The 24,380-nt window shown below is 48.4% G+C and overlaps 1 protein-coding gene across 4 annotated transcripts; it reads left to right on the forward strand.

Annotated features, from left to right (window-relative positions):
- Window positions 1–338: 338 nt before the first annotated feature.
- On the forward strand, window positions 339–24,125 carry STMN4 (stathmin 4). Of its 4 annotated transcripts, XM_080673348.1 has the most exons (8): window positions 348–460; window positions 16,187–16,277; window positions 17,512–17,607; window positions 18,279–18,359; window positions 18,788–18,996; window positions 20,438–20,629; window positions 21,308–21,361; window positions 23,515–24,125. In XM_080673348.1, exons 2-7 carry the CDS (start codon window positions 16,265–16,267, stop codon window positions 21,326–21,328), a joined length of 612 nt encoding a protein of 203 aa, XP_080529474.1. In that variant the 5' UTR covers window positions 348–460; window positions 16,187–16,264; the 3' UTR covers window positions 21,329–21,361; window positions 23,515–24,125. The 4 variants fall into 4 exon arrangements, with proteins under 4 accessions (XP_080529475.1, XP_080529474.1, XP_080529473.1 ...); XM_080673347.1 differs by lacking the exon at window positions 21,308–21,361; XM_080673350.1 differs by lacking the exon at window positions 18,279–18,359.
- Window positions 24,126–24,380: the final 255 nt, after the last annotated feature.

Here is a 24,380-nt window from a genome sequence, read left to right on the forward strand (position 1 = left end):
TCTAGATTCCATATTCTCCCACCCCCAGATCTGAAAGAGCTAACGATTCTGGAAACCATTCATCAGTCCCCCCTCTCCAGGTGCTGTCGCTCGCTGGACCGCTCAGCTTGCAAGCTGTGCCTTCGCCCCCACCTTCCCGTACCACTCCCTCTTTCTTTCTTCATCCCCACCCTCACCCTCTGGTTCCCCCGCTCTACAGGCGGCATGGCAAGCAGGCTATTTGTCTGACATCATCTTCCACTCTCTGGCCTGCTAAGAGTTACTCACTCAGGCAATCCCTGCTCCGCCGCCGCCGGAGGAAACTGTCCAATTGCCAAGCAACCCACTGTTGGCCAATCAGAGAGCTCGGAGGTGATGTCATAGCGAGAGCCGAGCAGTGGTGCTGATGTGGAGAGAAGCCCAGGGTACCACTAATTGAGGGAGTGAGGAAGGGAGCAGCTCGCTTCTAACTGGACTGCAGGTAAGTAGAAATGAAATGCAAATTATGCGAGGCTCTTCAGATAAAAGAAAAAGGAAACCAGCAGCTTCAAAGAGGAGAAGCAGCAAGGGGTATGGCACCCATTGTGTTGCCTTTTGGTTTCACGCAATCAATAAAACTTTGTCAAATCCCGGAGGAAATTGGGCGAGGAGAAAAGAATGGTCTCCGCAGAGGGGAGAGGGTGGGCTGCCGGCGGTCCTCCCATTCCAGAGCTCAGGAGAGAGAGGATGGGCGGGAATGGCCTGGGTCAGATGTCCATGGTGAGTTTTTTTTCCTGCATAAAAAATGTTTTGGGGCTGGGGAGAGAGGTCTTGCTCAGAGTCTGGCTTCCCTGGAGCTGGCTCTGACCCCAGACCCTTTCAAGCTAGAGGCTGCTCTGTGTCCTACATTTCTTTTCTCAGCCCCAGCGTTTCTCCTCTTCCTTTCCCTTTGTATCATCCGTTCTTTACCCGCTGTAGGCACCAAGTTACTTTTTTCTCTTGGTTCTAAGGATGCAATGAGATCACCTCCTCTTCCCTGCCCCGCCCCACCCTGAGGTCAACCTGATCCTACCTGGGGAGGGTGGCTGGCTGTAAAGCTGCAAACTGTGAGACCACAACTGCCACGCCCTGCTCCTTGCCTGTGGCCCAGCCAGTCCACGCCTCCTTCAGCCCACCACCCTCGCCTGTGGCTTAGGCACGGTCCTCTTCTCATGCAGGACCCAGGGAGTTGATGTCCAGTGGCCAGCTATCCCCACGCGGTGGTGCTGTTTTTGTTTTATTCCTCCCGGGAAGACACAGTCCTGTGTGGAGGAGTCCCATTGTCCTGAAAAAGACCAGGTCTCCACAACTCCTGGTGGGGGCTCAGGCAGCCCATGTCTGCACATTGGGGCAGGGATACCCTGTGTTTCAAGACCAAGGGTATAGCAGGAGGCTGGCCAGCGGTGGCTGTGGGAGTCCTGCAGGAGGGTGGGAGATTGAGAGGGAAGGTAGGAGAACCTGTGTCTACTGAGGAGGGGCCCCTCGAGGGGGAGGAAACCCCTCCCACAGGCAGGGAGTCAGGGTGTGAGATCATCTGTCAGATGAGGAAATAATCACAGTGCCGGAGCAGTGAGGAGCCAGAGGCGAGAGATCTGATCAATGCAGCTGAATCTCTCAGAGAGCCTGCCCTATACTCTGGGCCAGCCAACTCCCCTCTCCTCAGCTGCCCCCAAGCCCTCACCTTGCTTTCTGGAACTATCCCTTCACCTCTCCTGGAAGCCCACTCATCATCTCCAGCGCCTGCACAACTGTCAGTGGGTCCCAGCCTTTCTGGGACAGGTTGGCAGTGGGTGAGAATCTTTCATCGCTAGATGGACCCACCATAGAGCATGGTAGGGAGTGAGTTCCCCAACACGAAAAGCACTCAAGCAGAAATTGGATTTCCACCCAGCAGGGTGGCTATAGAGATTTCTGCGTTGTGTTGGAGACTGGTCTAGATTAATGTTTTCAAACTGTAGATTGAGACCCATTATTGGATTGTGAAATCAATTTGTGGATTATAACTGACTTTTTTAATAAAATGGGATAAAATTGTGTAAAAACAAATCAGAACACATTCTCTATAGTACAGTAAATAATGTTTCCTGTACCATTTGCTAGTAATATATTTTCAGTTATATATATATTTATAAATATAAATATAAATTATATACTTATGCTTGTATTTCAGTTATGTATACATCTATGTGTATGTCTGTCTAAACGTATGTGTATGTATCAGTGATTATATATATATATATATATATATATATATATGCACTGATATATACATATATATACATGTATACATATGGGCCTTCCTTCCCCTGTCTGCCAGCACCAACTTGGCTCTGGCCGGAGCCACCTTTCCGCTCCCGCCCGGAGCCACCTTTCCGCCTTCCCACACCTCCCAGAGGCCCGGAGTGGCTGGGGTGGTGCGGAAAGCCTGTGTCGTCGCCATGGCAACGACGCAAGCGTCCTGCCCTGCCCCCAGCCGCTCAGCGCCTGCGTATGCAAATTAACCTTCCATCTTTGTTGGGTTAATTTTCATACTCACTCCTGATTGGCTGGTGGGTGTCACGAATATACGGTCAATTAGCATGTTACACTTTTATTAGGTAGATATACATGTATATATCAGTAGCATGACATATATATACTGGATCATGATATAAATGCAATTCTTTATTATGGATTCCAGTAAGAAAAAGGTTTGAGAAACATTGGGCTGAGAGACCTCTAATTTCTTTTTCTAACTATATGATTGTAAACCTATTGATAACTCTTACTAGACCATAAACTTCTTTTTTAATTTTTAAGCATGGTAAAATACACATAATATGAAATTTACCATTTTAATCATTTGTAAGTGTACAGTTCAGTAGCATTAAGTACCTTCACATTGTTGTGCAGCCATCATCACCAATCATCTTCAGAATTTTTTCATCTCTTCAAACTAAAACTTTGTCCCCATTAAACAATAACTGCCTATTCCTCTCCCCAACCCCATCCATGGCAACTGTCATTCTATATTTTGTCATGTAAGTGGGATCACACAATATCTGTCTTTTCGTGACTGGCTTATTTTGCTTAGCATAATGTCCTCAAGGTCCATGCATGTTGCAGACTGAATTCCTTGCAAGGAGAACTGTCTTATTCATGTGCCCTTATTACCAGGTAACTGGTGATAAGTGCCCAAAGGTCCAACTAAATCCGAGTATTTTTTAACTGGAAAAAATTCCATCTCTTTAGGGAGATATTTTTTTTCTAAGGACCCATCAAAGAAAGAGAAATCTTGTGTCCTGAGCAAACTGTTGAGGAGACATACTATTGGCGTTGGAGTAATGGAAGTGTCTTCCATTTTTGCTTAATATCTAGATTTCATTTGGTTTCATAAAAGAAATCCAAGAGCCCAGTCAGTGTGGCTCAGTGGTTGAGTGTCGACCTATGTACCAGGAGGTCACAGTTCCATTCCCGGTCAGGGCACATGCCCAGGTTTTGGGCTCGATCCTCAGTAGGGAGTGTACAGGAGGCAGTCAATCGATGATTCTCTCTCATTGTTGATGTTTCTATCTCTCTTTCCCTCTCCCTTCCTCTCTGAAATCAATAAAAATATATTAACTTTAAAGAAAAGAAATCCAAGAGCCAAGTGGGATTGGCTGCCTTCTTTCATTCAACAAGGTCATTTGAACCACGTTCACCCTATGGGACAGAGATGGGATGACTGATAAGATTTAAAATAGAGCAATAGCCCAAACCGGTTTGGCTCAGTGGATAGAGCGTTGGTCTGCAGACTGAAGAGTCCCAGGTTCGATTCTGGTCAAGGGCATGTACCTTGGTTGTGGGCACATCCCCAGTAGGGAGTGTGCAGGAGGCAGCTGATTGATGTTTCTAACTCTCTATCCTTCTTCCCTCCTCTCTGTAAAAAATCAATAAAATATATTTTTGAAAAATAAATAAATAAAATAGAGCAACAAAGATTGATGAACTGAGATCCAGAGAGAAAGGCAGTGGAACGGAACAAGGGACACAGGGAAGGAAGGGAGGGAGGGAGAGAGAGAGAGGATAGTAACAATATAGAAAGAAGAGTAAAATTCAGATCTTTTATGTTCTTGATTTTAAATAATTGGATATTTTAAAAAATAAAGTTCATAACCAAAGAAAGGTTTACATTTTTCCTGAACCCCTAAGATGTTCTCCCTAGATATTTTATATTATTATCAACTTACCTGGAGATTCCCATTTGGAGGCATAGGATTCCCAGACATTTTGAAGTCACGGATGGTTAGAAATGAGACTTTTTTTTGCAGGGGGATCGAAATTATAAAATATGCAAAATGTAATTTTTATTTTATAATTTTTATAAGAACCAAACTATCTCTCTCTCTCTCTCTCTCTCTCTCTCTCTCTCTCTCTCTCAGCTTGGGAAATAAACATTCATCATGTACAATTCAGTGTGCTCATAAAGTGAGAATTTGCTATATTTAGAGATGTGATAGTCTGGGAAAGGTTACTTTTTCTGCTTTTCTTTGGGGAGGAATAAAGACCAAAAATTTTTCTTCTGCTGTTTAAAGAAGAATTTTGGGGTTTTGGGTTGTTTATTTATTTATTATTATTATTATTATTATTTGCATTTTTAATCCCACTAGAAAGATAGATGTGGGTATATTAACCCCGCCCCATAGACCCCTCTCAACCTCCCCCATCAAAGCTCACTGGCTTTTTTCATCAATTAAAACTGGCAGCCAGCCCTAGCCAGTTTGGCTCAGTGGAAACAGCATCGGCCTATGGACTGAAGGGTCCCAGATTTGATTCCAGCCAAGGGCACATGCCTGGGTTGTGGGCTCAATCCCCAGTGCAGGGCATGCAGGAGGCAGCCAGTCAATGATTCTCTCTCATCATTGATGTTTCTATCTCTCTCTCCTTCTCCCTTCCTTTCTGAAATCAATAAAAATAAAAAACCGGACAGCCATGTGTCCACCCCCTCAGGGTCCTGCTGTCAGAGGTGGGTGGTGGGAGACAGGAGGACAGAACAGATCAGAAGGGGCAGAGTCTGGGCTGGTTGGCCTAACATGTGACAGGGCCCAGGCAACCCGGGAGTTCAGAGAACAAACCAGGGAGTGTGAATCAGAAAAAAGATTTGAGCTCAGACACTAGAGTAAAAGGTCCAGTGGGGGAGGGGGGGCAGAGTGCAGAATTCCAGTGGGTCATTTGGGTGTCAGTGCCCAGAAATCCAGACCAGGTAGGAAGCAAGGTTCAAAGTGAGTACAGTAGTGCTTCCCCCCCACCCCCCACCTTATCTGCTGTTTCGCTTTCCACAGTTTTAGTTATGCTTGGTCAACAGTCATTTGAAAATATTAAATGGAAAATTCCAGAAATAAGCAATTCATTAGTTTTACTTTGCGTGCCATTCTGAGTAGCATGATGAAATCTCACTCTGTCCCACTCCGTCCTGCCTGGAATGTGGATCATCCCTTTGTCCAGAGTTTCCATGCTGTTTGTGCCCCACCCATTAGTCACTTAGTAGCTGTCTCAGTTATCAGGTCGACTGTCATGGTATCACGGTGCTTGTGTTCAAGTAACCCTTACTTTACTTAGTAATGGCCCCAAAGTGCAAGGGTAGCGATGCTGCCAGTGAAGATATGTCAAAAGAAGCAGTAAAGTTCCCCACGGTTGAGAGCACTTCCGTAAAGTGAAAGGTATGCATGTATATGGAAAAAACAGAGTGTACATAGTGTTAGTGCTATCCACAGTTTCAAGCATTAACTGGGGTCTTGGAGCTTCTCCCAGCAGTTAAGGGAGGACCAGCATATGTAGAAACAGGTGAGAGGCTCTGTCTGCTGACAGTGCGAACACAATTTAACTATTGATATTGGGACAGGTCTGTCTGTCTTCTGCTCCTACCATCAAACCAGGTATGTAAGGACTCGGCAAGTATTCCATGAGTCCTTCCTAGAAAAAAATTACTGCAGAAGTAGTCTTGCTAATTTTTTAGCAAAAATTTTTTATCAAATTACAGAATTCTAGTACAAAAAGAATATTGATAATGGTCATGAAGAAAGAAAATATTAGAATTAGAGTCATTGTCTAATTGTAATCAATCTATATATATAAAAGCCTAATATGCTACATATCCAACCCATTGGTCAACCACTCAGTCGACCAGTTGCTATGACGTGCACTGACCACCAGGGGGCAGACGCTTCCACTGGTAGGTTAGCTTGCTGCTAGGGTACAGCCAATGTGGACTGGGTGATACAGGCCGGACACGCCCTGGAGCCCTCCCTCAGTCCCTCCCCAGCTGGCCAGCCCGGGACTGGGTGAAATGGCCTCGATCACCCTGATCGCTGGCCAGGCCAAGGGACCCCACTGGTGCACAAATTCGTGCACCAGGCTTATAGTATGTTTATAAAGCTGAATGCAACTTTCAAATATCGGGAGGCTAGGATATACGTCTGTTCAATTCATCATTGTATTCCTTCCTAGTATCTCACATAGTGCTTATAGTTGGTTCTCAATAAATAAATCAATAGCGGTAATTCATAACTGAAAATCCAGGCCACTCGGACAAAACCATCTCACACCAAGAAAACCTTTAGGTACTGTTTTATTCTCAAAGTAGTGACATGTAGGTATAAATGATATTAACTTCAAGATGAACACAAGATGTAAAACTTACAAAGCATTGGAGAAGCATGAAAGAACAAAGAAAGCGAGAGTATTACTGCAAAAGATAAGAGTCTCCCTTTAGCGTAGCTAAATGCAGGCCTGAACACGGCCTCTGTCACTGCTACTTAATCTTGGGGAAGGCACTGGTTCTCTTGGACCCTCTGTCTCTTCATCTGAAAAAGGTTGGGGAATGAAGGTTGTAAGCACCTAGGTCCCCCACAGTTGAGAGGCAGATTTGGGGCAACTGCGCCTCTGTGCACCCTTCAACCACACGCTCTAGGCAGCCATCTGTCTTGCTTCCATTTATGGTTGGCCTTGGATTTGAGGGAGTACCATGGGACTCTACCGGAAACCACATGGCCTTTGGTATAAGAAGGCTTGGGTTCAAATCCCATCTTCATTATTTTTTACTTCTATGACTTCTGGGCAAATCAAGTCACCTACCTGAACTGGCTATCCATAGAGTGGGTATAATAGTACCTATTTCATAGGATTTGGGGAGAATGAGATGATAAAATATACATGCCCAGATTACAGATAATAGGCACAAGAAAAAAAAACTACAAGGAAATGCCAATAGCAAAAAGTAGCAAGATGACAGGGATTGTTCTTTCTCTGTCACATAGCTGTTCTGAAATATGATGTCAATATGTTTGTAATTAAAACATTACATATAAAATGTATATATGCATACATATGCCTATGAAAGTGCCTGGTAAACTGTAAAATGCTACAGAATACTCCTAATGTTGTGACTACAATAAGATTAAACAAGCTTGTTCCATATGCTGATTGCTCCAAGTGCTTTGACCCCAGGACCTCACACGGTCCTGGGTCACAAAGCCTTGCACTCCGTCCAGTGACACTGAATGGAGGTCTGTGCCCCTGAACTTTGCTTCCACTATATTGGTCCTTCTGTATATATTGACTCAAAATAGAAATCGCCCAGCAAGTGCCATCACTTGGGCTGCTTGGGGCTGTCGGTGATCCAGGCTTCATTTGCCTTGTCTGGCTTGCCTCCCAGTGTAAAAACACAACCCCCAGAGCTCTGTGTTTGCCAATAGGTGACACCTCCTTGTTTCCTAGAAGCACGACTGAAGCTGCCTTTCTGAGTCTGTTGGCCACTGGCTGGAAGTTGATCTTAACTACGGTTCCCACTCTCTCTTCCTCTTGAAGCCAACCGGAAGGGGTGATTAGACAAACGCCAGACCCCCAAAGCCAGTCAATCGCACGCTATTCTGCTTTGCCCGGTTTCCCTCCGCATGTCTCGCTAGCCCACCTTGGCCTGTGCGCTGATACCTACTCCTGTCCCTTCACAGCATGTTCTGTGTGACTGCCAGAGCATGCCCGAGGCCCGCAGAGCATCTGTGAAAGTCCCAGAGGCTCCAAATTCCCAACCAGGGGACCTGTTTCACTTTTTATCATCAAAAAACAAGCAAACACCCTGTGGTTATTTGAGGACCTAGCTGAGTGCCTGGCACAGAATTAAATATTCAATAGTAATTGTGGAAAGAATGAAAACCACATTCATGAAAAAATTATTATTTTTTAACCAAAATAAAATATGCCTGCCCATCCGACTCTCTGATGAGCATGCAATAACCAGGGTTACTGTACAGAAATGATATGACTCCATGACATTTGGGTAGCTTATTTCAGGTAAATACATAACTGCAGCAGGACTTTTAAAAAGACTGATAACTGGCCCGGACCTAAGAGCCACCTTCCTGTACTGCTTGTGACCAGAGAGCCCGGGTCGGAACTCATTGCTTCCATGCCTTGACTGTGCAGAGTTCCCATACAGCCTCTGAACACGCTTGCCAGGAGCCACTCGACTCAAACCATTTAGCTTTGCATTAGGTTCTTCTCCCTCAAAAATAGCCCTCAGGGGAACTGACACATCCTGCGGGCCCTCTCCAGGCATTTCTTGCCGTGACAAATAACATGCTTGCTCACTCTGGCCGTGTGGGCAGTCAGAGGCACCTTAGGAGGTCAGGTGTGCACCCCATCAATGGCCATCTGGCATCTGAGAATTGGTTGCTTTTCTCTGTCAGCGCCTGGTCATTGACTGCATTACAGAAAGCCTGGGAGTGTGGGTCACTGTTTCTGGTCATGTGAATAAGTCCGCCTGCTGTGGTGTCCCTTATGCATTCCCATCTTGGTATGCTGCTCTAGTGGCCCCCATGTGGTCTGTTCACGCACATCCTGGTCTCGGGGAGAGAGAAGGGATCAGTGTGAGGGGGAGTGTGCTGGCACTGGAATCCAGAGGCTTGGACTCCGATCTTATCTCTGCCACCAACTGATCCAAATCAGTGTGATCTCAGCATCTTTGGTTCCTGGGGGAAGCGTATTGGCACTTCAGAAGGGACTATTTTTGGTTGTGTGGGATTGTTGCGTGCAATGCAGGATACTTTACCTACCTGGCCCCTGCCCGCTAAATACCCCCAAGTACCACCCCCATCCCACCTCCACTCCCATCTAGTGACCAACAAAAAGTCCCACATATTTCCTGGGAGTGAAGCTGCCCCTGATGAAAACCACTGGCAGGTAATGGCTGGGTCTTTCCATCTCTGACATTTGGATGTTCTAGGGCAGTGGTCGGCAAATTCATTAGTCAACAGAGCCAAATATCAACAGTACAACAATTGAAATTTCTTTTGAGAGCCAAATTTTTAAACTTAAACTTCTTCTAATGCCACTTCTTCAAAATAGACTCACCCAGGCCATGGTATTTTGTGGAAGAGCCACGCTCAAGGGGCCAAAGAGCCACATGTAGCTCGCGAGCCGCAGTTTGCCAACCACTGTTCTAGGGGAAACTGGGGAATCCATGAGATCCCTCATCAGTCAGCAGCCTGATTCTAGACCTTCAATTTCAGCCGCCCTCACCTCTAATCAAAACTTACTATTATTTTTTTTTAAATTACTATGAGCAATTGATCTATGTTTCTCTCTCTCTCTCTCTCTCTCTCTCTCTCTCTCTCTCTCTACCTTCCTCTCTCTCTCAACATCAATAAACATCTCCTCAGGTGAGGACAAAAAATAAAAACTTACTCAGCCTGCATCTTATCTCCAGATGGTCCTGGCTCACGGCCTGGTGGGGCTATCACTAATTAATTATGCTAGTGGTTTAGCTCACCAGGAAGAAAATATGTGATTACTTGCTTTTCCATATACAGATTCTTAAATGCTGGAGCTGGGGGAAATGTATGGATCGGTTTGCAAACAGTAAGACAGTGCTGGGTGGGTTGCCAACAGTCCAGGGGTTAACTCGTTCTAGGCAGGTCCTCAACACTTTCTGCCGAGTCTCAGCTTCTAGCCTTCCCCTCTGCATCTTCCCCCAAGATCATGCTGCCAGATGAACCTTTTTTATTTTAGAGAGAGGAGAATGGGGGCAGAGAGAAAGAGAGGGAGAGAGGGGGGGATTTGAGAGTGAGACATTGACCGACAGCCTCCTGCATGCCCCCTACCGGGGATTGACCCCTCAACCCGGGCATGTGCCCTGACTGGGAATCAAACCAGCAAACTTTTGGTGCATGATCGCAACCAACTGAGCCACACTGGCCAGAGCTAGTTGAATCTTTTTGCACTAGTAGTATAACCTAAAGGTAGAGCCAGGCTTTAGAATGAAAATCCCAGCTCTGCCCCTTACTCCCTGTAGGACGTGATGCAATTAACTTGACTCTGCTGGGCTTCCATCTCCTCATTATAAAAGAACCTCAGAGAATAAACTGAGATAATGTCTGTGATTTTTCTGGTACAAATCAGGTGCTCAAGAAATGGTAGCCATTATTATTGCTACTATTATCAGCATCACCATTTCCTCTCCCCTTATTCAAAAGATGTCAGTGGCTTCCGACTGAACTGAAGATAAAACACAAACTCTTTCCCCAGTCTGGAGGTCTCTGATCGTCCCCTTCCTATTCCAGCAATCGGTCCCAATGCCCCCTGCATGCAGCCCAGAGGGCGCCCTCTAACCTCCAAGAAGCTCCATTGCACAGCCATCACACAGTCAAGTTCCAAAGCCATTCCAAGATTAGAGGCATTGCAGAAACTAAATTGCATAATAAGCCTATCACACTCTCACCTTTAGCATCCGAAGCTTGAGTCACTCTCACCACCTGCAATGCTGGATCATAACTGACAGCACAGGCACTGGGCTGCCCAGGGTGGCCCTGCCCTCTTGTCTGCGTCCATCAGGAGTACGTGGGAGCGAGCACTGGGAGCTCTACCTCTGGTTCTGTAGTTACACCTGAGTTTTTTGTGACACATCAACCTTTGATCTTTGATCAAAAGGGCCCCTTTGATCTTTGCCACCACTGAATGCCTTCTGTTTGCTGGTCTTTCTTAGGGGCTACCCAAGGCCTGGGATTGGCCTCTGCCTTAACAGAAAAGGGCTAGAGGTTTGCTTCAGCTGGGATTTTGTCTTATGATGCTCTGATGTATGATGTCCTCCTAGAATCTCCCACTGATAGGCCTGACCTCATGGCCACATGCCTGCTCTGGTCTCCATGATCTCAATCTCTGTCCTGCCTCCTGGAATTCCTGGCATTCTCTCTGACCTTGGGCAATAACACCCTTATTGCCCCCTCTCTGACAGTGCCAGGACAGAACTGCTGGCCCCACGCCATTGCAGGTGCTGCAGGCATGACAACATGACCCAAACCACCAAGCCACTTAACAGATCCCACCGCACTGTGAGAAGCTTGTAGGGCCCTGTCCTCTAGGACTAAGGCTGGTTGTGGGCCTTAGGGTTGATTGGACCTTCCCAAAAGAATGGCCTGGGCAGTTAGTGTCTAAGATGGGAGGCCTAAGAACTGTTCTTAAGGGCCTTCGGGCCCTAGTTTAACATCACTAGATCTTCCGAGTGGTGTGCCTTCAATCTGGGTCCAACCCATGTGATGATCTGGAGTTCTCACAGCCAGGCTGAGTGCTGGGGAGGCTGTGTGACCAGCCCCACCCAACACTGATCCCACAGGTTAATTAGGGGTAAAGTCAGGCTCCCTGCTGCGGCTGCCACCAGCCAATGGCTTAGGCCCCTTTGCATCACTGGGCCCTTCAGCAGAGTCATGCCCTCCTCACTGACCCCTTACTAGTATGCCCTTTCTCAGAATATCTCATGGGCAGCAACATCTTTTGGGTCTTGAGTGCAATAGAAATGATGTAACTATTGCCACAAAGATTTAAAAGATCCCCGGGTACCCATAGGCACATGTACACAGATTACCTTGAGGAAAACATCAGACTGTGTAAAAACACTGGTAGTGGGGTAAGGTAAACGAATGATGGGTTTTGAACCCCGGCTCTGTCACTTACTGGGTACATTAGTTTCTTATGGCTACTGGGACAAATGACCACAAACTCAGTGGCTTCAAACAACGGAAATTCATTCTCTCATAGGTCTGGTGTCCAGAAGTCCAAAATCAAGTTGTCAGCAGGGACATACTCCCTCCAAAGTCTCCAGTGGCTTCTGTGGCTTTGGGCCATTCCCTGGCTTATGGCAGCATCACTCCAACCTCTGCCTCCACCTTTCCATGCTCTTCTTCTCGGTGTGTCTCTCCTTTGTACGTCTCTTTAAGGACACATCATCAGATTTAGGTGCCACCCAGTTAATATAGAATGATCTCATCTTGAGATCCTTCACTTAATTAAATCTGTAAAGACCCTTTCCAAATAAAGCCACATTTATAACGTGCAGGGGTTAGGACTTGGATATACCTTATTGGAGGACACCATTCAACCCAGGACACTGAGTGATCTTAGAAAGTCACAGCCTCTCTGAGCCTCAATTCCCACATCTATAAGACAGGGATAGCAATTCCTATGTCACAGGGTATTATGAAAATTAAAGTGAAAGCATTTATCACATAGCAGATGCTCTATAAATACATATTTTTAATTATGCAGATTCCAACCCTGTGAGACTCAGTGCTCTCAGCTACAAAGCCCTTAGCCACGCATACCTCTGCCCATCTGTATCTAGGGTGATTCCTGTGCCCTGCCCTGATCTTCCTTCTCTGCCCCGCGGACCTGTGTTCTCTACCTGGTTCTTCCTGCCTTAAAACTCTGAGCACAGTATCTTCCATAGAAGTGTAGGAAGCACTTATTACAGATTTTAATTAAATCATATCTTCAGGCCAGACTGGCTTTTCCCGAGTCCTCAGCACCATGGAAGAATGAGCAGTTAACATCTAGTCCTTCCACTGCCCATAAGGAAGAATAGACAAATCAGACGACCTGGATCATAGAACCATCTCTACCTCCAACTGGCTGTGTGACCTTCACCAAAAGTCTTAACTTCTCTGAGCCCCAGATTCTTCATCTGAAAATGAAGTTGATGACGCCTCTCTTGTCAGCCTAGCCCAGTGGTTGGCAAACTGCGGCTCGCGAGCCACATGCGGCTCTTTGGCCCCTTGAGTGTGGCTCTTCCACAAAATACTACGTGTGGGCGCGCACGTACAGTGTGATTGAAACTTCGTGGCCCATGCGCAGAAGTCGGTTTTCGGCTCTCAAAAGAAATTTCAATCGTTGTGCTGTTGATATTTGGCTCTGTTGACTAATGAGTTTGCCGACCACTGGCCTAGCCCAACCTCATGCAAAGATCAACTGGGACAATGTGGGTGACAGAAACTGTAACCTGCGAAGTGCTCCATAAATGTGGGGTCTTAATTATCATTCCCAGCTCACACTGAGGAGCATGGTCCCTGACTCCAGGCACCTGCTCCTCTAGGAAAAACTCAGCTCAGTCTCCTTGCTTTCTCAGGGTAAAGTCGGAGGCCGCTCCCTCTCTTGGCAAGGGCTCACTCGCTCTACCAGTTGCACAATCAGCCGAGTCATGAGCAGAGATGGTGTAGAATGGAGGCTCATGACTCCGGATGTCACATCCAGGCTCGAAGGCCTGCTCCCTGTTCAGAGGCTTACTGGTACTGTCAGGATCAGCTTGACTTGAGGAGAGAGGCCCATTGTGCTGCATCGGGAAGGGCGTGGCAGGGCCTCTGACTCTAAAGCATAAGGAGACGCTGCAGGAATAGAGCACTTCAAGGCCAACTGACCTGGCTTCAAAGCTCCATCCTTTTACTTTCTAGCCACATGAACCCCCTGAGCCTCCATCTCCTCATCTGCAAATGGGGATGACAGTGTTTGCAGGGCCAGTGGGAACCAGAGGCAATGACTCTGAAGCCGGCGTGTGGTACCCGGTAACCACTCTGATGAAAAGGCCAAGGAATGGAAACTAACATTTATGAAGCACCTCAGTTTTGCTGGATGCTGTACTTATGCTTTTCTCATCTAATTTGTAAAACTCTGCAGCATTAAGATGGGGAAAGCAAAGTTAGACATGTGACTTGACTGGTGACAGCTAGTAAGAGAGCTGAAGTCTGTGTTTGACTCCTCACTGGTTGAGCCCTAAAACTGGAGCTGAGCCCAATGCTTCCCGTGGCTTCCTTGCCCATCTCCAGCCAGTACAGACCCTGGCCCCCAGAGGGAAAACACTTCATTAAGGAAGGAAAGCGGTTCTAAGTGAGTCTCAGGGTCCTTTGTCTTGTGAGGATGCTGGCAGGGAAGCTGTTGGCTCCTGCCACCCTCTGCTGGCACAGTGACCACTGAGGGTGTCTGCATCAGTCAGGGTTCTCCAGAGAAACGGAACCAATAAGGTATATATAGATACATAGAAAGAGATTTATTAAGAAAGATTGGCTCATGCAATTACAGAGGCCAAGAAGGCCCACAATCAGCCGTCTATAAGCTGGAGGCCCAGGAAAGCTGCTGGTGTGATTCAGGCCAGTCAGAAGACCTGAGAACCAGGAGCTCCCAAGTCCGAGGGCAGGAGAACATGGAAGTCCCAACTCAAGCAGAGAGCAAATTCGCCCTTTCTCCACCTTTATGTTCTATCTGGCCCTCAATGGGTTGCATGAGGCCCACCTTCATTGATGAGAGCTATCTTTACTCAGTCTATTGATTCAAATGCTAATTTCTTTCAGAGACATCCTCACAGCCATGTCCAGAAAAAATGTTTACCAGCTCTGTGGGCATCCGTTAGCCCAGTCAAGTTGACACAAAAGTTAACCATCACCGTAGCCAAGGAACGAGTGGTCCCCATGATGGCCACTCACTGTTGCCTATTTCTCACTCCACCCAACAGTAGCCTTCAGTGGAGCCCTGTCACCTACTGTCCCCAGACACTCCCCAGTCTGCTCCCTCCCCACCTCTCCTGTTTCTCCACCTCTTCCTCCTTCACACTTCCTGGTCCAGCATCAGCCAGCTTGAGATCACTTGAGACCAAGTTTTCTTACCTCCACCCTTTATATGCCGTTCGTTGGCAGAATGCCCCCCTGCCATTACCTGGCCAATTCTGACTTACCACTTAAGACTCTGTTGTGTGCTGCTAACACCAGAGAACCTTATCTGGCTCTCCAGGCCTGGTGCGGAGTATACAGTCTCGTCTCTGTACTCCCACAGTAGTCCTGCACACCGCTTACTATCTCTGTACTACTTTTATTTTTTTAAATCCTCACCGGAGGACATTTTTTCCATTGATATTTAGAGAGAGTGAAAGGGAGGGCGGCCCGGCCGGCATGACTCAGTAGTTGAGTGTTGACCTACAAACCATGATATCATGGTTTGATTCCTGGTTAGGGCACATGCCAGGGTTTCGGGCTTGATCCCCAGTGGGGGGCGTGCAGGAGGCAGTCAATCAATGATTCTCTCTCATCATTGATGTTTCTCTCTCTCCCTCTCCCTTCCTCTCTGAAATCAATAAAAATATTTTTAAAAAGAAAGAAAGAAAGGGAGGGAGGGGGAGGGAGAGACAAACATCAATGTGAGCGAGAGATCAATTAATTGATTGCCTCCCGCACACACCCTGACCAGGGCCCAGGATTGAGCCTACAACCGAGGTACATGCCCTCGACCAGGAATCGAACCAAACACCCTTCGGTCCACAGGCTGATGCTCTGACCACTGAGCCAAACCTTAGGGCTCTGCACTACATTTTGATGTCATTATTCCTTAATAATGTTTGTTCTTCTCATAGTCTGGGGTTGTCTTAAGTGGAGGTGAGGAGTGCTTAGGACAGTGGTTCCTGGGGGGAGGGAGTGAGAAGGCACCTGGAGAGGTATTTTGACATCTTCTGTCCAACTCCTTCTCACCTATATGAGAATGGGTCATAGGGAAGCACCACCATTATTTTGCCAACATCTCCAAGGTAATTCTGATTTAGGATTTGTCTCTCACCCTAACCCTTGCTTTGGGCCAGGCCAGAGAGCTGCGCAGGGAGACAGACAACCAACCTTTGATCCATACAGTTTTGGGAACACATGTCTGCATACTCAGGAGGCTTGAGACTGGGAAACCAATTCCGAAATCATCACAGGTGCCTCGAAACTGAACTTGATTGGGGTTGTGCAGGAGCGGTGGCTGGTGTATGGGAAAGGTTGGTGTGTGGAGAGAGCCTGGAGGTGGGAGCCGATGAGGCACCTCCTGGGGTTCCCTCCCTGCTTCCTTGTGCAAATAACCTGTCAGTGGTAAAATATTCTCTTTTCCTCAGGTTTGTAACAGCATCCTGAGCTGGTGACAGACCTACTCTGTGACTCTCAGTGGATTCAGCTCTCCCATCCCAGAAAACATGACCCTCGCTGGTAGGTACAAACCTATTTAAGTGATGGGGCACCAGCACAGGTTAATTCTGTGCACGCATATATGTACCTACATATGCACAGGAAAAGAGAAAAGAATTATACCCAGGGTTGCAAGAGGTTCTAACTAGATGGTGGGTGGGATCACAGCTGAGCTCTTTTTCCTTTTGCTCTTCTCTGTGTGTGCCTTAAAAAGGAATTGCCATGCACATGTATTATTTTTTAATATATTTTCATTGATTTCAGAGAGGAAGGGAGAAGGAGAGAGAGATAGAAACATCAATGATGAGAGAAAATCATTGATTGGCTGCCTCCTGCACGCCCTACTGGGGATTGTGCTCTTGACTGGAATCAACCTTGGGACCCTTCGGTCCGCAGGCCGATGTTCTATCCACTGAGCCAAACCATCTAGGGCCATGTATATTATTTTTTAAGTCAATTATGTTTTCAATTTGTAAATGGAAATGAGGAGGAGCATGCCCAGGCACCGCGCTGGGCATTAGCTGAGAGCCGAGAAAGCCGGCACGTACCTGAGCTTAAAACAAGGCGGTGGGGTTGGGGGCCATGCCAGGAACACATGCCAGGGGTGGGGGTGGGGTGGGGGTGGGCTATGACTTGTGACCTCCTGGTTTTCAAAACCTCCCAGACACGGAAAGACTAGACAGTGGTAGGGGTACCACTTGAGCTCTCATGGACATCAGCCCCTCTGTACTGGGAAGGCCAGGGAAGGCGCCCACAGCCTGGCCTTGCCACCCAGTGAGGCAAGAGCAGAGGGGTGGGGGTGAGCTTTTTTCCCTACTTCTTTAGCTCCAGTGTTTCCAGGAAAACACTGCCTGGAGCATAAGAAATGGAGAATCCTGGGCAGCTGTGGGGAACTAGAGAGCTTGGTCCAGGATGCCTGGCTGGGTGGGGCTGGTGCGTGGGATCTTTCCCTGAGAGCACTTTCCATTCGGCACTGGGAAGGGGGACGATGTGCTAGCTAGGGGAAAGATGGTGTCATCCGCGTGCTCTGGAAGGCTCCTGTTCTAGTAGGTGGACAGAACTGGGTCCAAATCACACACAGGAGTCCTAAGCAGGGCCGCTTGGGGCAAAGGGGGCTGGGTCCCCAGCCAAGGGATGGGTCTGGGTGCCTCTGCAGAGCCTGGTACCCCCGGCTGCTGGGGCATCCAGACTCCCACAGATGCTGGCTCTGAGACAAGGGGAGGGCGACCGTCTTCACCTGCCGGTGTTCCCACAGCCTACAAGGAGAAGATGAAGGAGCTCCCGCTGGTGTCCCTATTCTGCTCCTGTTTCCTGGCCGATCCCCTGAACAAGTCATCCTACAAATACGAAGGTAAGTGAGGGCCACGGTTAGGAAAGGAATGGGGGGAGGGTTCCTGTGGCTCATAGCCATAAGTACAGCACCCCCACCCCAGTTTCCTGAACCTCTCCTCCTCCCCACGTCACCATTGCTTTCCCAGAACCAATAAAATCACCACAGCGGACTCCGAGGGTCTAAGCACCATGTAAAGGCAGGCGTGGGGGCTGGGTCTGGGGAGTAGGCAGCAGGCGAAGGTCTGACTCAGACCCTGTGCAGAGTGCTCTTGATCTCAGCTTTTGTTCATTCGCTTAACAAATGATGCTGTGGAGGGTGCAGGGGTGAAGCAGAGATTATGCTCTTGGGGAACACCTAGCCTGGAAGAGGAGGCGAGACAGGTGCACATCCTTAGATTCCATAGTTACCAAGCTTCCTCTGGGAAGGGTAGAGAATTCCGGGAGAGAGCCCAGAGGTGGGAAGAGGACTTTTGCCCAAGGAGGCTCTGTGATAGCCATGCTGACAGGTCCCAGAACAGGTGTCCCTGGATGCTGGCAGGGAGCACTGAATGGCCACATCCTGATTGGGGGTTGTCAGAGCACAAGTCACCTCTTAATTTCCTGGGGGTTAAAAAGAAGGGATGGGTTCGGTCTGAAAATGATAGATGGGGGTGTTTGGGTTACCTGAGATTGTTTTTTTCCATTGTTTAGGCTGGTGTGGGAGACAGTGTAGGAGAAAAGATCAAAGCCAGCGGAAAGACAGTGCTGACTGGAGAGAAAGAAGAGAGCAGGGTAGGAGGGAGAGGGGGAGAGGCATCAACAGGCTGAGCCATCAGACTGGTAGTGGGAGAAGGAGTGAAGGAGTGGATGGGTGGTGGGTGGTGGGTAAGTGCACACGGTTGGCCACCATAGATGACAATCTGAGCAAGAGCTCAACTATGGGAGGAGCCTTGTGGCAGAAGCAAAAGCAGTTGCTACAGCCAATATCAGAAATCACGTATCTTGGGGCCTTAAACTTGGAGCCTGAGCCCTCATTGTGGCTACCCACTCCTTCAGCCCCCTCAGAGCCCATGGAACTTAGGTGCTACGTTGAGGACAGACCCAGAACTTTGGCCATTGGTTTGTCTTGGGCACCCAGGTCTCCCACGGATGTGTGTATGCTTTATGGGTACCCATGCAGTCTTCAGGGGATGAGCAGCCCCTTTTTTTTCTCTCTGCAGCTGACACGGTGGACCTGAACTGGTGTGTAATCTCTGACATGGAAGTCATTGAGCTGAACAAATGCACCTCAGGCCAGTCCTTTGAAGTCATCCTGAAGCCGCCCTCCTTTGATGGGGTGCCCGAGTTCAATGCCTCCCTACCCAGGCGGAGAGACCCATCGCTGGAAGAGATACAGAAGAAACTAGAAGCGGCTGAAGAGCGAAGGAAAGTAAGTGCTATCCTTTCTTCCCGCCATCTCAGCAGGAGGGGGAAGGAGCTGGAGAAAACAGGTGGTGGCTCTGAGCTGGGGTCAGGTCACCATCCACCTACAAATATTTAGGCAGCACTTCCCATCCCCAGGGCAGAAAATGGGGCATCATGGAGAGAAACAAAGAAGTAAACATCCCTGGTCTCTAGGAGCTTACAATTTGGTTAGGGGGCTAAGGCACTGCATTACCTACCTCCAAGCGGTGGCCTTATATGCATAGCAACAAGAGTAAGACACTGACAAACAATAAGGATTTAGGAAAAGACTAGACAAGTAAAAAGGGGGCTCCTTAACTGGGGAGGGAGAAGAAGGCTCCTTGGTGGGTCTGCTGTTTCCTATTGATTCTTATGGCCCACCTCTGATGCCAATTTTTGTATACGTTTTTCTTCATCTTGCAAACAGAAAATAATATTTTCCTCCCTTGGATTCCTATAGCACTTCCTCTCTGCCTCTTAAGGCATATGTCACATGCTAGTTTGGTTTGAGTTATTTATGTATGTTATCTCTATTAGACTTTGTTCTTTCCCAAGTTGTTAGACGAGTGCCTGGCATATCCTATATAATAAAGAGGTAATATGCAAATTGACCATCATGCCCTTGCACAAGATGGCCACCCCCATGTGGTCACAAGATGGCCGGCAGGGGAGGGCAGTTGTGGGCAATCAGGCCAGCAGGGGAGGGCAGTTGGGGGCAACCGGGCTGGCAGGGGAGGGCAGTGGGGGGCAATCGGGCTGGCAGGGAGCAGTTAGGTGTCAATCAGGCTGGCAGGGGAGTGGTTAGGGAGTGATCAGGCTGGCAGGCAGAAGCGGTTAGGGGCAATCAGGCAGGCAGGCAGGCGAGCGGTTGGGAGCCAGCAGTCCCAGATTGTGAGAGGCATATCTGACTGCCGGTTTAGGCCCAATCCCACAGGTGTCCCTGGATGCTGGCAGGGAGCACTGAATGCACACATCCTGATTGGGGGTGGTCAGAGCACAAGTCACCTCTTAATTTCCTGGGGGTTAAAAAGAAAGGATAGGTTTGGTCTGAAAATGAGAGATGGGGGTGTTTGGGTTACCTGAGATTGTAGCCTAAACCAGCAGTTGGACATCCCCCGAGGGGTTCCAGATTGGAGAGGGTGCAGGCTGGGCTGAGGGACAACCCCCCCCCAGTGCACGAATTTTGTGCACCAGGCCTCTAGTAGTATATGGTCATTTAGTATTTGTGAATGTATGAATGAATGAACGACTGAATGATGGTCATGAGGAAAAGAGAATTGGGGGTATGGTGGAGAATCTAGGAAGTAGGCTGGGGACCAGGTTCAGGGAGGCATGTGTTCTGGGTGTGGAGCTTTTAAGTCAGATGATAAAAATTTACCCTGTGTGCTCACCTTCAAGAGTCTCTTTCTCCCTCTGTGCATCCCTAGTACCAGGAAGCTGAGCTCCTGAAGCACCTTGCGGAGAAACGGGAACATGAGCGGGAGGTGATCCAAAAAGCCATTGAGGAAAACAATAACTTCATCAAGATGGCTAAAGAAAAACTGGCCCAGAAGATGGAATCCAATAAGGAGAACCGAGAGGCCCACCTTGCTGCCATGTTGGAACGGCTGCAAGAGAAGGTAAGTGATCTTGAATCAGAGAGGAGACTCCTAGGACACGCTCTTCCTTCCATGGCAAGTAGCATAGACCTATTTGTCACTTCAGGGAGCAGGCAGCCTCAGGCAGGAATGAGGATATTTCTGCTAGGCTGGGTCCTTAACGAGTTCCAAGGGATGGTTTGGGAAGTTATAGGCAAGAAACATAAATGGAGCTTTGGAATTCCTTGGAGGATGTGCTGCACAGCTACACAGTTGAAATTTCTCATTGTCTCTGGGAGATTCAAGCTCTTATCACCTAGAGAACCCAAGGGAGGAGGAATAAACAAGCAGCTGTACACTCCTGGCTTTATCCTTGAATGGACCAATTCAACTCAATGAAATATGCTGACTTGAGCTCTTGGCTCTAAGCCAGGGGCATGATGACCTGAGCTGCCCATTAAGCAGGAAATATGATTCTTTCCAACTCTATTGATATGGACTGAGGGAGTCATGAGTCTTTCCAATATGCTGGCTTTTGTCAATAAACCAAATGGTGTCACCTAAATATGAGAAACGTGAGAAGCTGAGGTTGGTCTCCGTGTCAGCAGCATAACAGCCCGTTCTGCTAAGAACACGTTGGCCTCGTTTCCTGAGTCTCAAGGCTGCCCCAGTTTCTCCTGCAGCTCCTGGGAGAGCTCCAGCTCTGTGTTTTATTTCCAGGAGCCGCCTGCTGCGCGGTGACTCCCGGGACCCGATCGGTGGCCTCGTCCCATGGTGAGCAGCGTGGTCCCCACTCCTTCCTGCCTATCCACCTAGAGTCTCAGGTCCCTCACAACAGCTACTAGAAAGTTCTAGTTTCTTTACAGGGGATCTGAATGTTCCATAGGCCCTGCAGTTGGCCAGCATGTGGCAGCCCATCTGCTCTTATACTTCTGGGGGCAGCAAGGCCTCCATCAAGTACTAGATAGGAGGGAAGTGATCTTGTCTAATTTCAAACTTCCTCAGTTGTTGAAGGATGGTTAGGAGCAAACTCTTGCAGGAAAAAAAAAAAACCTGGGACTGGGATAGGATGAGGCATGGCTCTCGGACCAAACCCAGAAGAAATGATGGAGGCTTAGAGCACGACATGGTATTTGAAAGACTGCCCAACACTTCTTATTTCATCATACCCCTATTTTCACAACCAATCCATGAGGTAAGCAGGACAGATGTTATCCTTGTTTTGCCAATGAGGAAACCGTGTCAGAGAAGGTCAAATGACTTGCCCAGTGGCACACAACCACTAGGCTGGGACTGGAACCCAGTTCTTTGGCTTTGCATCCAGGTGGCTCCTTCAATGCTTATTTCAGGGAAACCAGCACCCAGTTGTCCTGCTGGCCTTTTGTCAGAGACAGGGGGTCACTGGAGGCCAAGGAAATGGAGTCCAGAAACCTAGGGTTCTTCCCAGGGAGCTCACCTGGACATGGAGGTAGATTTTGAGAGATTGGGAAGACCCAGACTCTGGGGTAATAGCTTTGGAGGTCAGGTAAGACTCAAAGAAGCAAGATGTTGGAGCAGACATTCGAGTGGGCCTCACTTCTCTGGGATCTTGACCTCTATTCAACCTGGTCCACTAATGAAGGAAAGAGATGGGTGTGTGGTTTCTGCCCTGGCTCAGGCCAGGGGCACCTTCAACAATGTCTCTGTCAGTATTTGTGTGGGGTCATTGACCACCTGCACCAGACTCACCTGGTGTCAAGTTTAACACTACAGGTACGTGGATCATATCTCAGATCTACTCATGCTGGTTCTCTAGGGATGGTGCCTGAGGACCTGCAGTTCAACATTCTTTCTAGGTCATGCTGGTACACATAGCAAGGTTGAGAACCACTGCCTTAGACGCACCACTCCCAATACTTTCCCCAGGATCATGGAAAATTCTAAGGCCTCTGCAGGGACAGATTGGTAGTTTAAGATATATCCTAGGAATCTCAGTGTGCGTGTTCTAGGCTGATTCTTGATATCTGGATGTGATTATATCTGGATGGATGCCAGGGTCTGGCAGTGGCAATATTTATTGAGCACCTCCCATGAGCAAGGTGCCACAGGAGGGATGGAAAATACAAAAACCAACAAGGCATGCCCCCTGCCCACAAGGAAGTCCCCCAGTAGAGGACCTGGATCTGTGCACAATGAATGATTTGTAATGGTAAGCCCTATAGGTAAACACTAAAATTGCAGAATTCTAGCAGTAAAGGAGCTTCCCGTGTGTGTCCCTCTCTTTAAAGACCAGAGAACTGAGGCCTGCCCAGTGAAGTGAGTTGGTCACGGTCACACAGCTCACAGGCCTCTGAAGTCAGAGCCCATCTTGTGGCTTCATCATGCTGTGAAACAAAAGAGGGCTCTTGTAATACACCTGTAAGAAAGCTCACCTTCTGGAGTTGGACAGCACTTCCAAGAATTCTTCAGTCCATTTATACTTGAAGAGCCCTCCTCTTTCACCCATGGGGTTAGACAACTCTCATAAGGAGACAGACAAGAAATAAAAGTGGCAGTCAAGGTGCGTGTAGGGGACACCTGCAATGAGGCCCGTCTGCTCTGCCCATTCCTTTAGCAGCTACACTGGGCGGCTGCTTCTATTAAGTCAAGTAGCATCCCCAGTGCAAACCCCAGGATGGCCAGATGAGGGAGGAAGAGGCTGGTGGGCACTGGGGTCATCGTGAGGTGGGTCCTCAGGGAGGTTGGCCCCAGTCAGTGAACTACCTGGGGCCACACCAGCAGACTCACTCACCTGCCTCCTGCCAGTCTCACCTGCCACCTTCTGTCCCTTCTCAGGACTCCTTGAGACCCTGCTCTTCACTTCCCGTGGTGGCCATTCTTTGGGTTCTCTTGTCCCTCCCTTTCTCCCCTTGCGTGTAACCTGCCCTTTCCTTTCCCTTCCCTCCCAGGACAAGCACGCAGAAGAGGTGCGGAAAAACAAGGAGCTGAAGGAAGAGGCCTCCAGGTAAAGCCCAGAGGCCAAAGAAGTTTCCAGAACAGCCGGACAGCTCCAGCAGCTCCGCGTTCCCGAGACAGCCTCGCCCGCCGCTGGCTGCTCTCGCAGCACTGGGGTTTGGGGGGAGGGGGGGCGGCCAGGGGTGTTCCCTCTGCTTTTGGTGTTTGTACATGTAAAGAATTGACCAGTGAAGCCATCCTATTTGTTTCTGGGGAACAATGATGGGGTGGGAGAGGGGAGAGGAGAGAGGTGGGAAAGGGAGATGGAGAAGGATTCATGGACATTGCAACCCTGCCCACCGCAGACTCAGGTCAAGTCCTTGGCTTTTCTTAACCGTGAGCGTCCAGGCACCATGTTGAGAAATTGAAAACAGAGAAGTCTGAGGGAAGGGCAGAGTCCTGAGTGGGGCAGCGGCTGCAGGGTGTGGCCACGGTGCCCAGCGAGCGGGTGGGGGGCCCCGGAGGTGTTGCTTCAGCCCTGCAACAAGTGGGATAAGGTCTGAGTGTGTGTGTGTTAACCATCATCTTTTGATTATCATGACCAATGAAACATTTATTCCAAGTCTCCCGTTCTTTATTTCTTGAATCAGTCCTCTGGGTGATTGATAGAAAGTTCTTGAATTTGATTCCCACCCTCCAGGTGGCAGACGCCCCTTTGGTCCCTCAGTTTGACCATCAGAGCATCTGAGATGCTGAGGTGGGTGGAAACATGCCAGCCTTTGGCATAACTGAAAAGTTTGTTGCTTCTCTTCCTCCTTACCCTCTCTCCCTCCTCCTCCTCCTTTTTGTGGGTGGGTCCCTTATTGGATGTGGTGCACAG

The sequence above is a fragment of the Plecotus auritus genome (assembly GCF_963455305.1).
Source record: "Plecotus auritus genome assembly, chromosome: 6".
In the NCBI taxonomy this organism is placed as follows: domain Eukaryota; kingdom Metazoa; phylum Chordata; class Mammalia; order Chiroptera; family Vespertilionidae; genus Plecotus; species Plecotus auritus.

Coding starts and splice junctions, on each gene's coding strand:
- STMN4 (XM_080673347.1), top strand. Junction 17,608..18,278: donor GTCATCCTACAAATACGAAG/GTAAGTGAGGGC, acceptor TCCATTGTTTAG/GCTGGTGTGGGAGACAGTGT. Junction 20,630..23,514: donor TGGAACGGCTGCAAGAGAAG/GTAAGTGATCTT, acceptor CTTCCCTCCCAG/GACAAGCACGCAGAAGAGGT.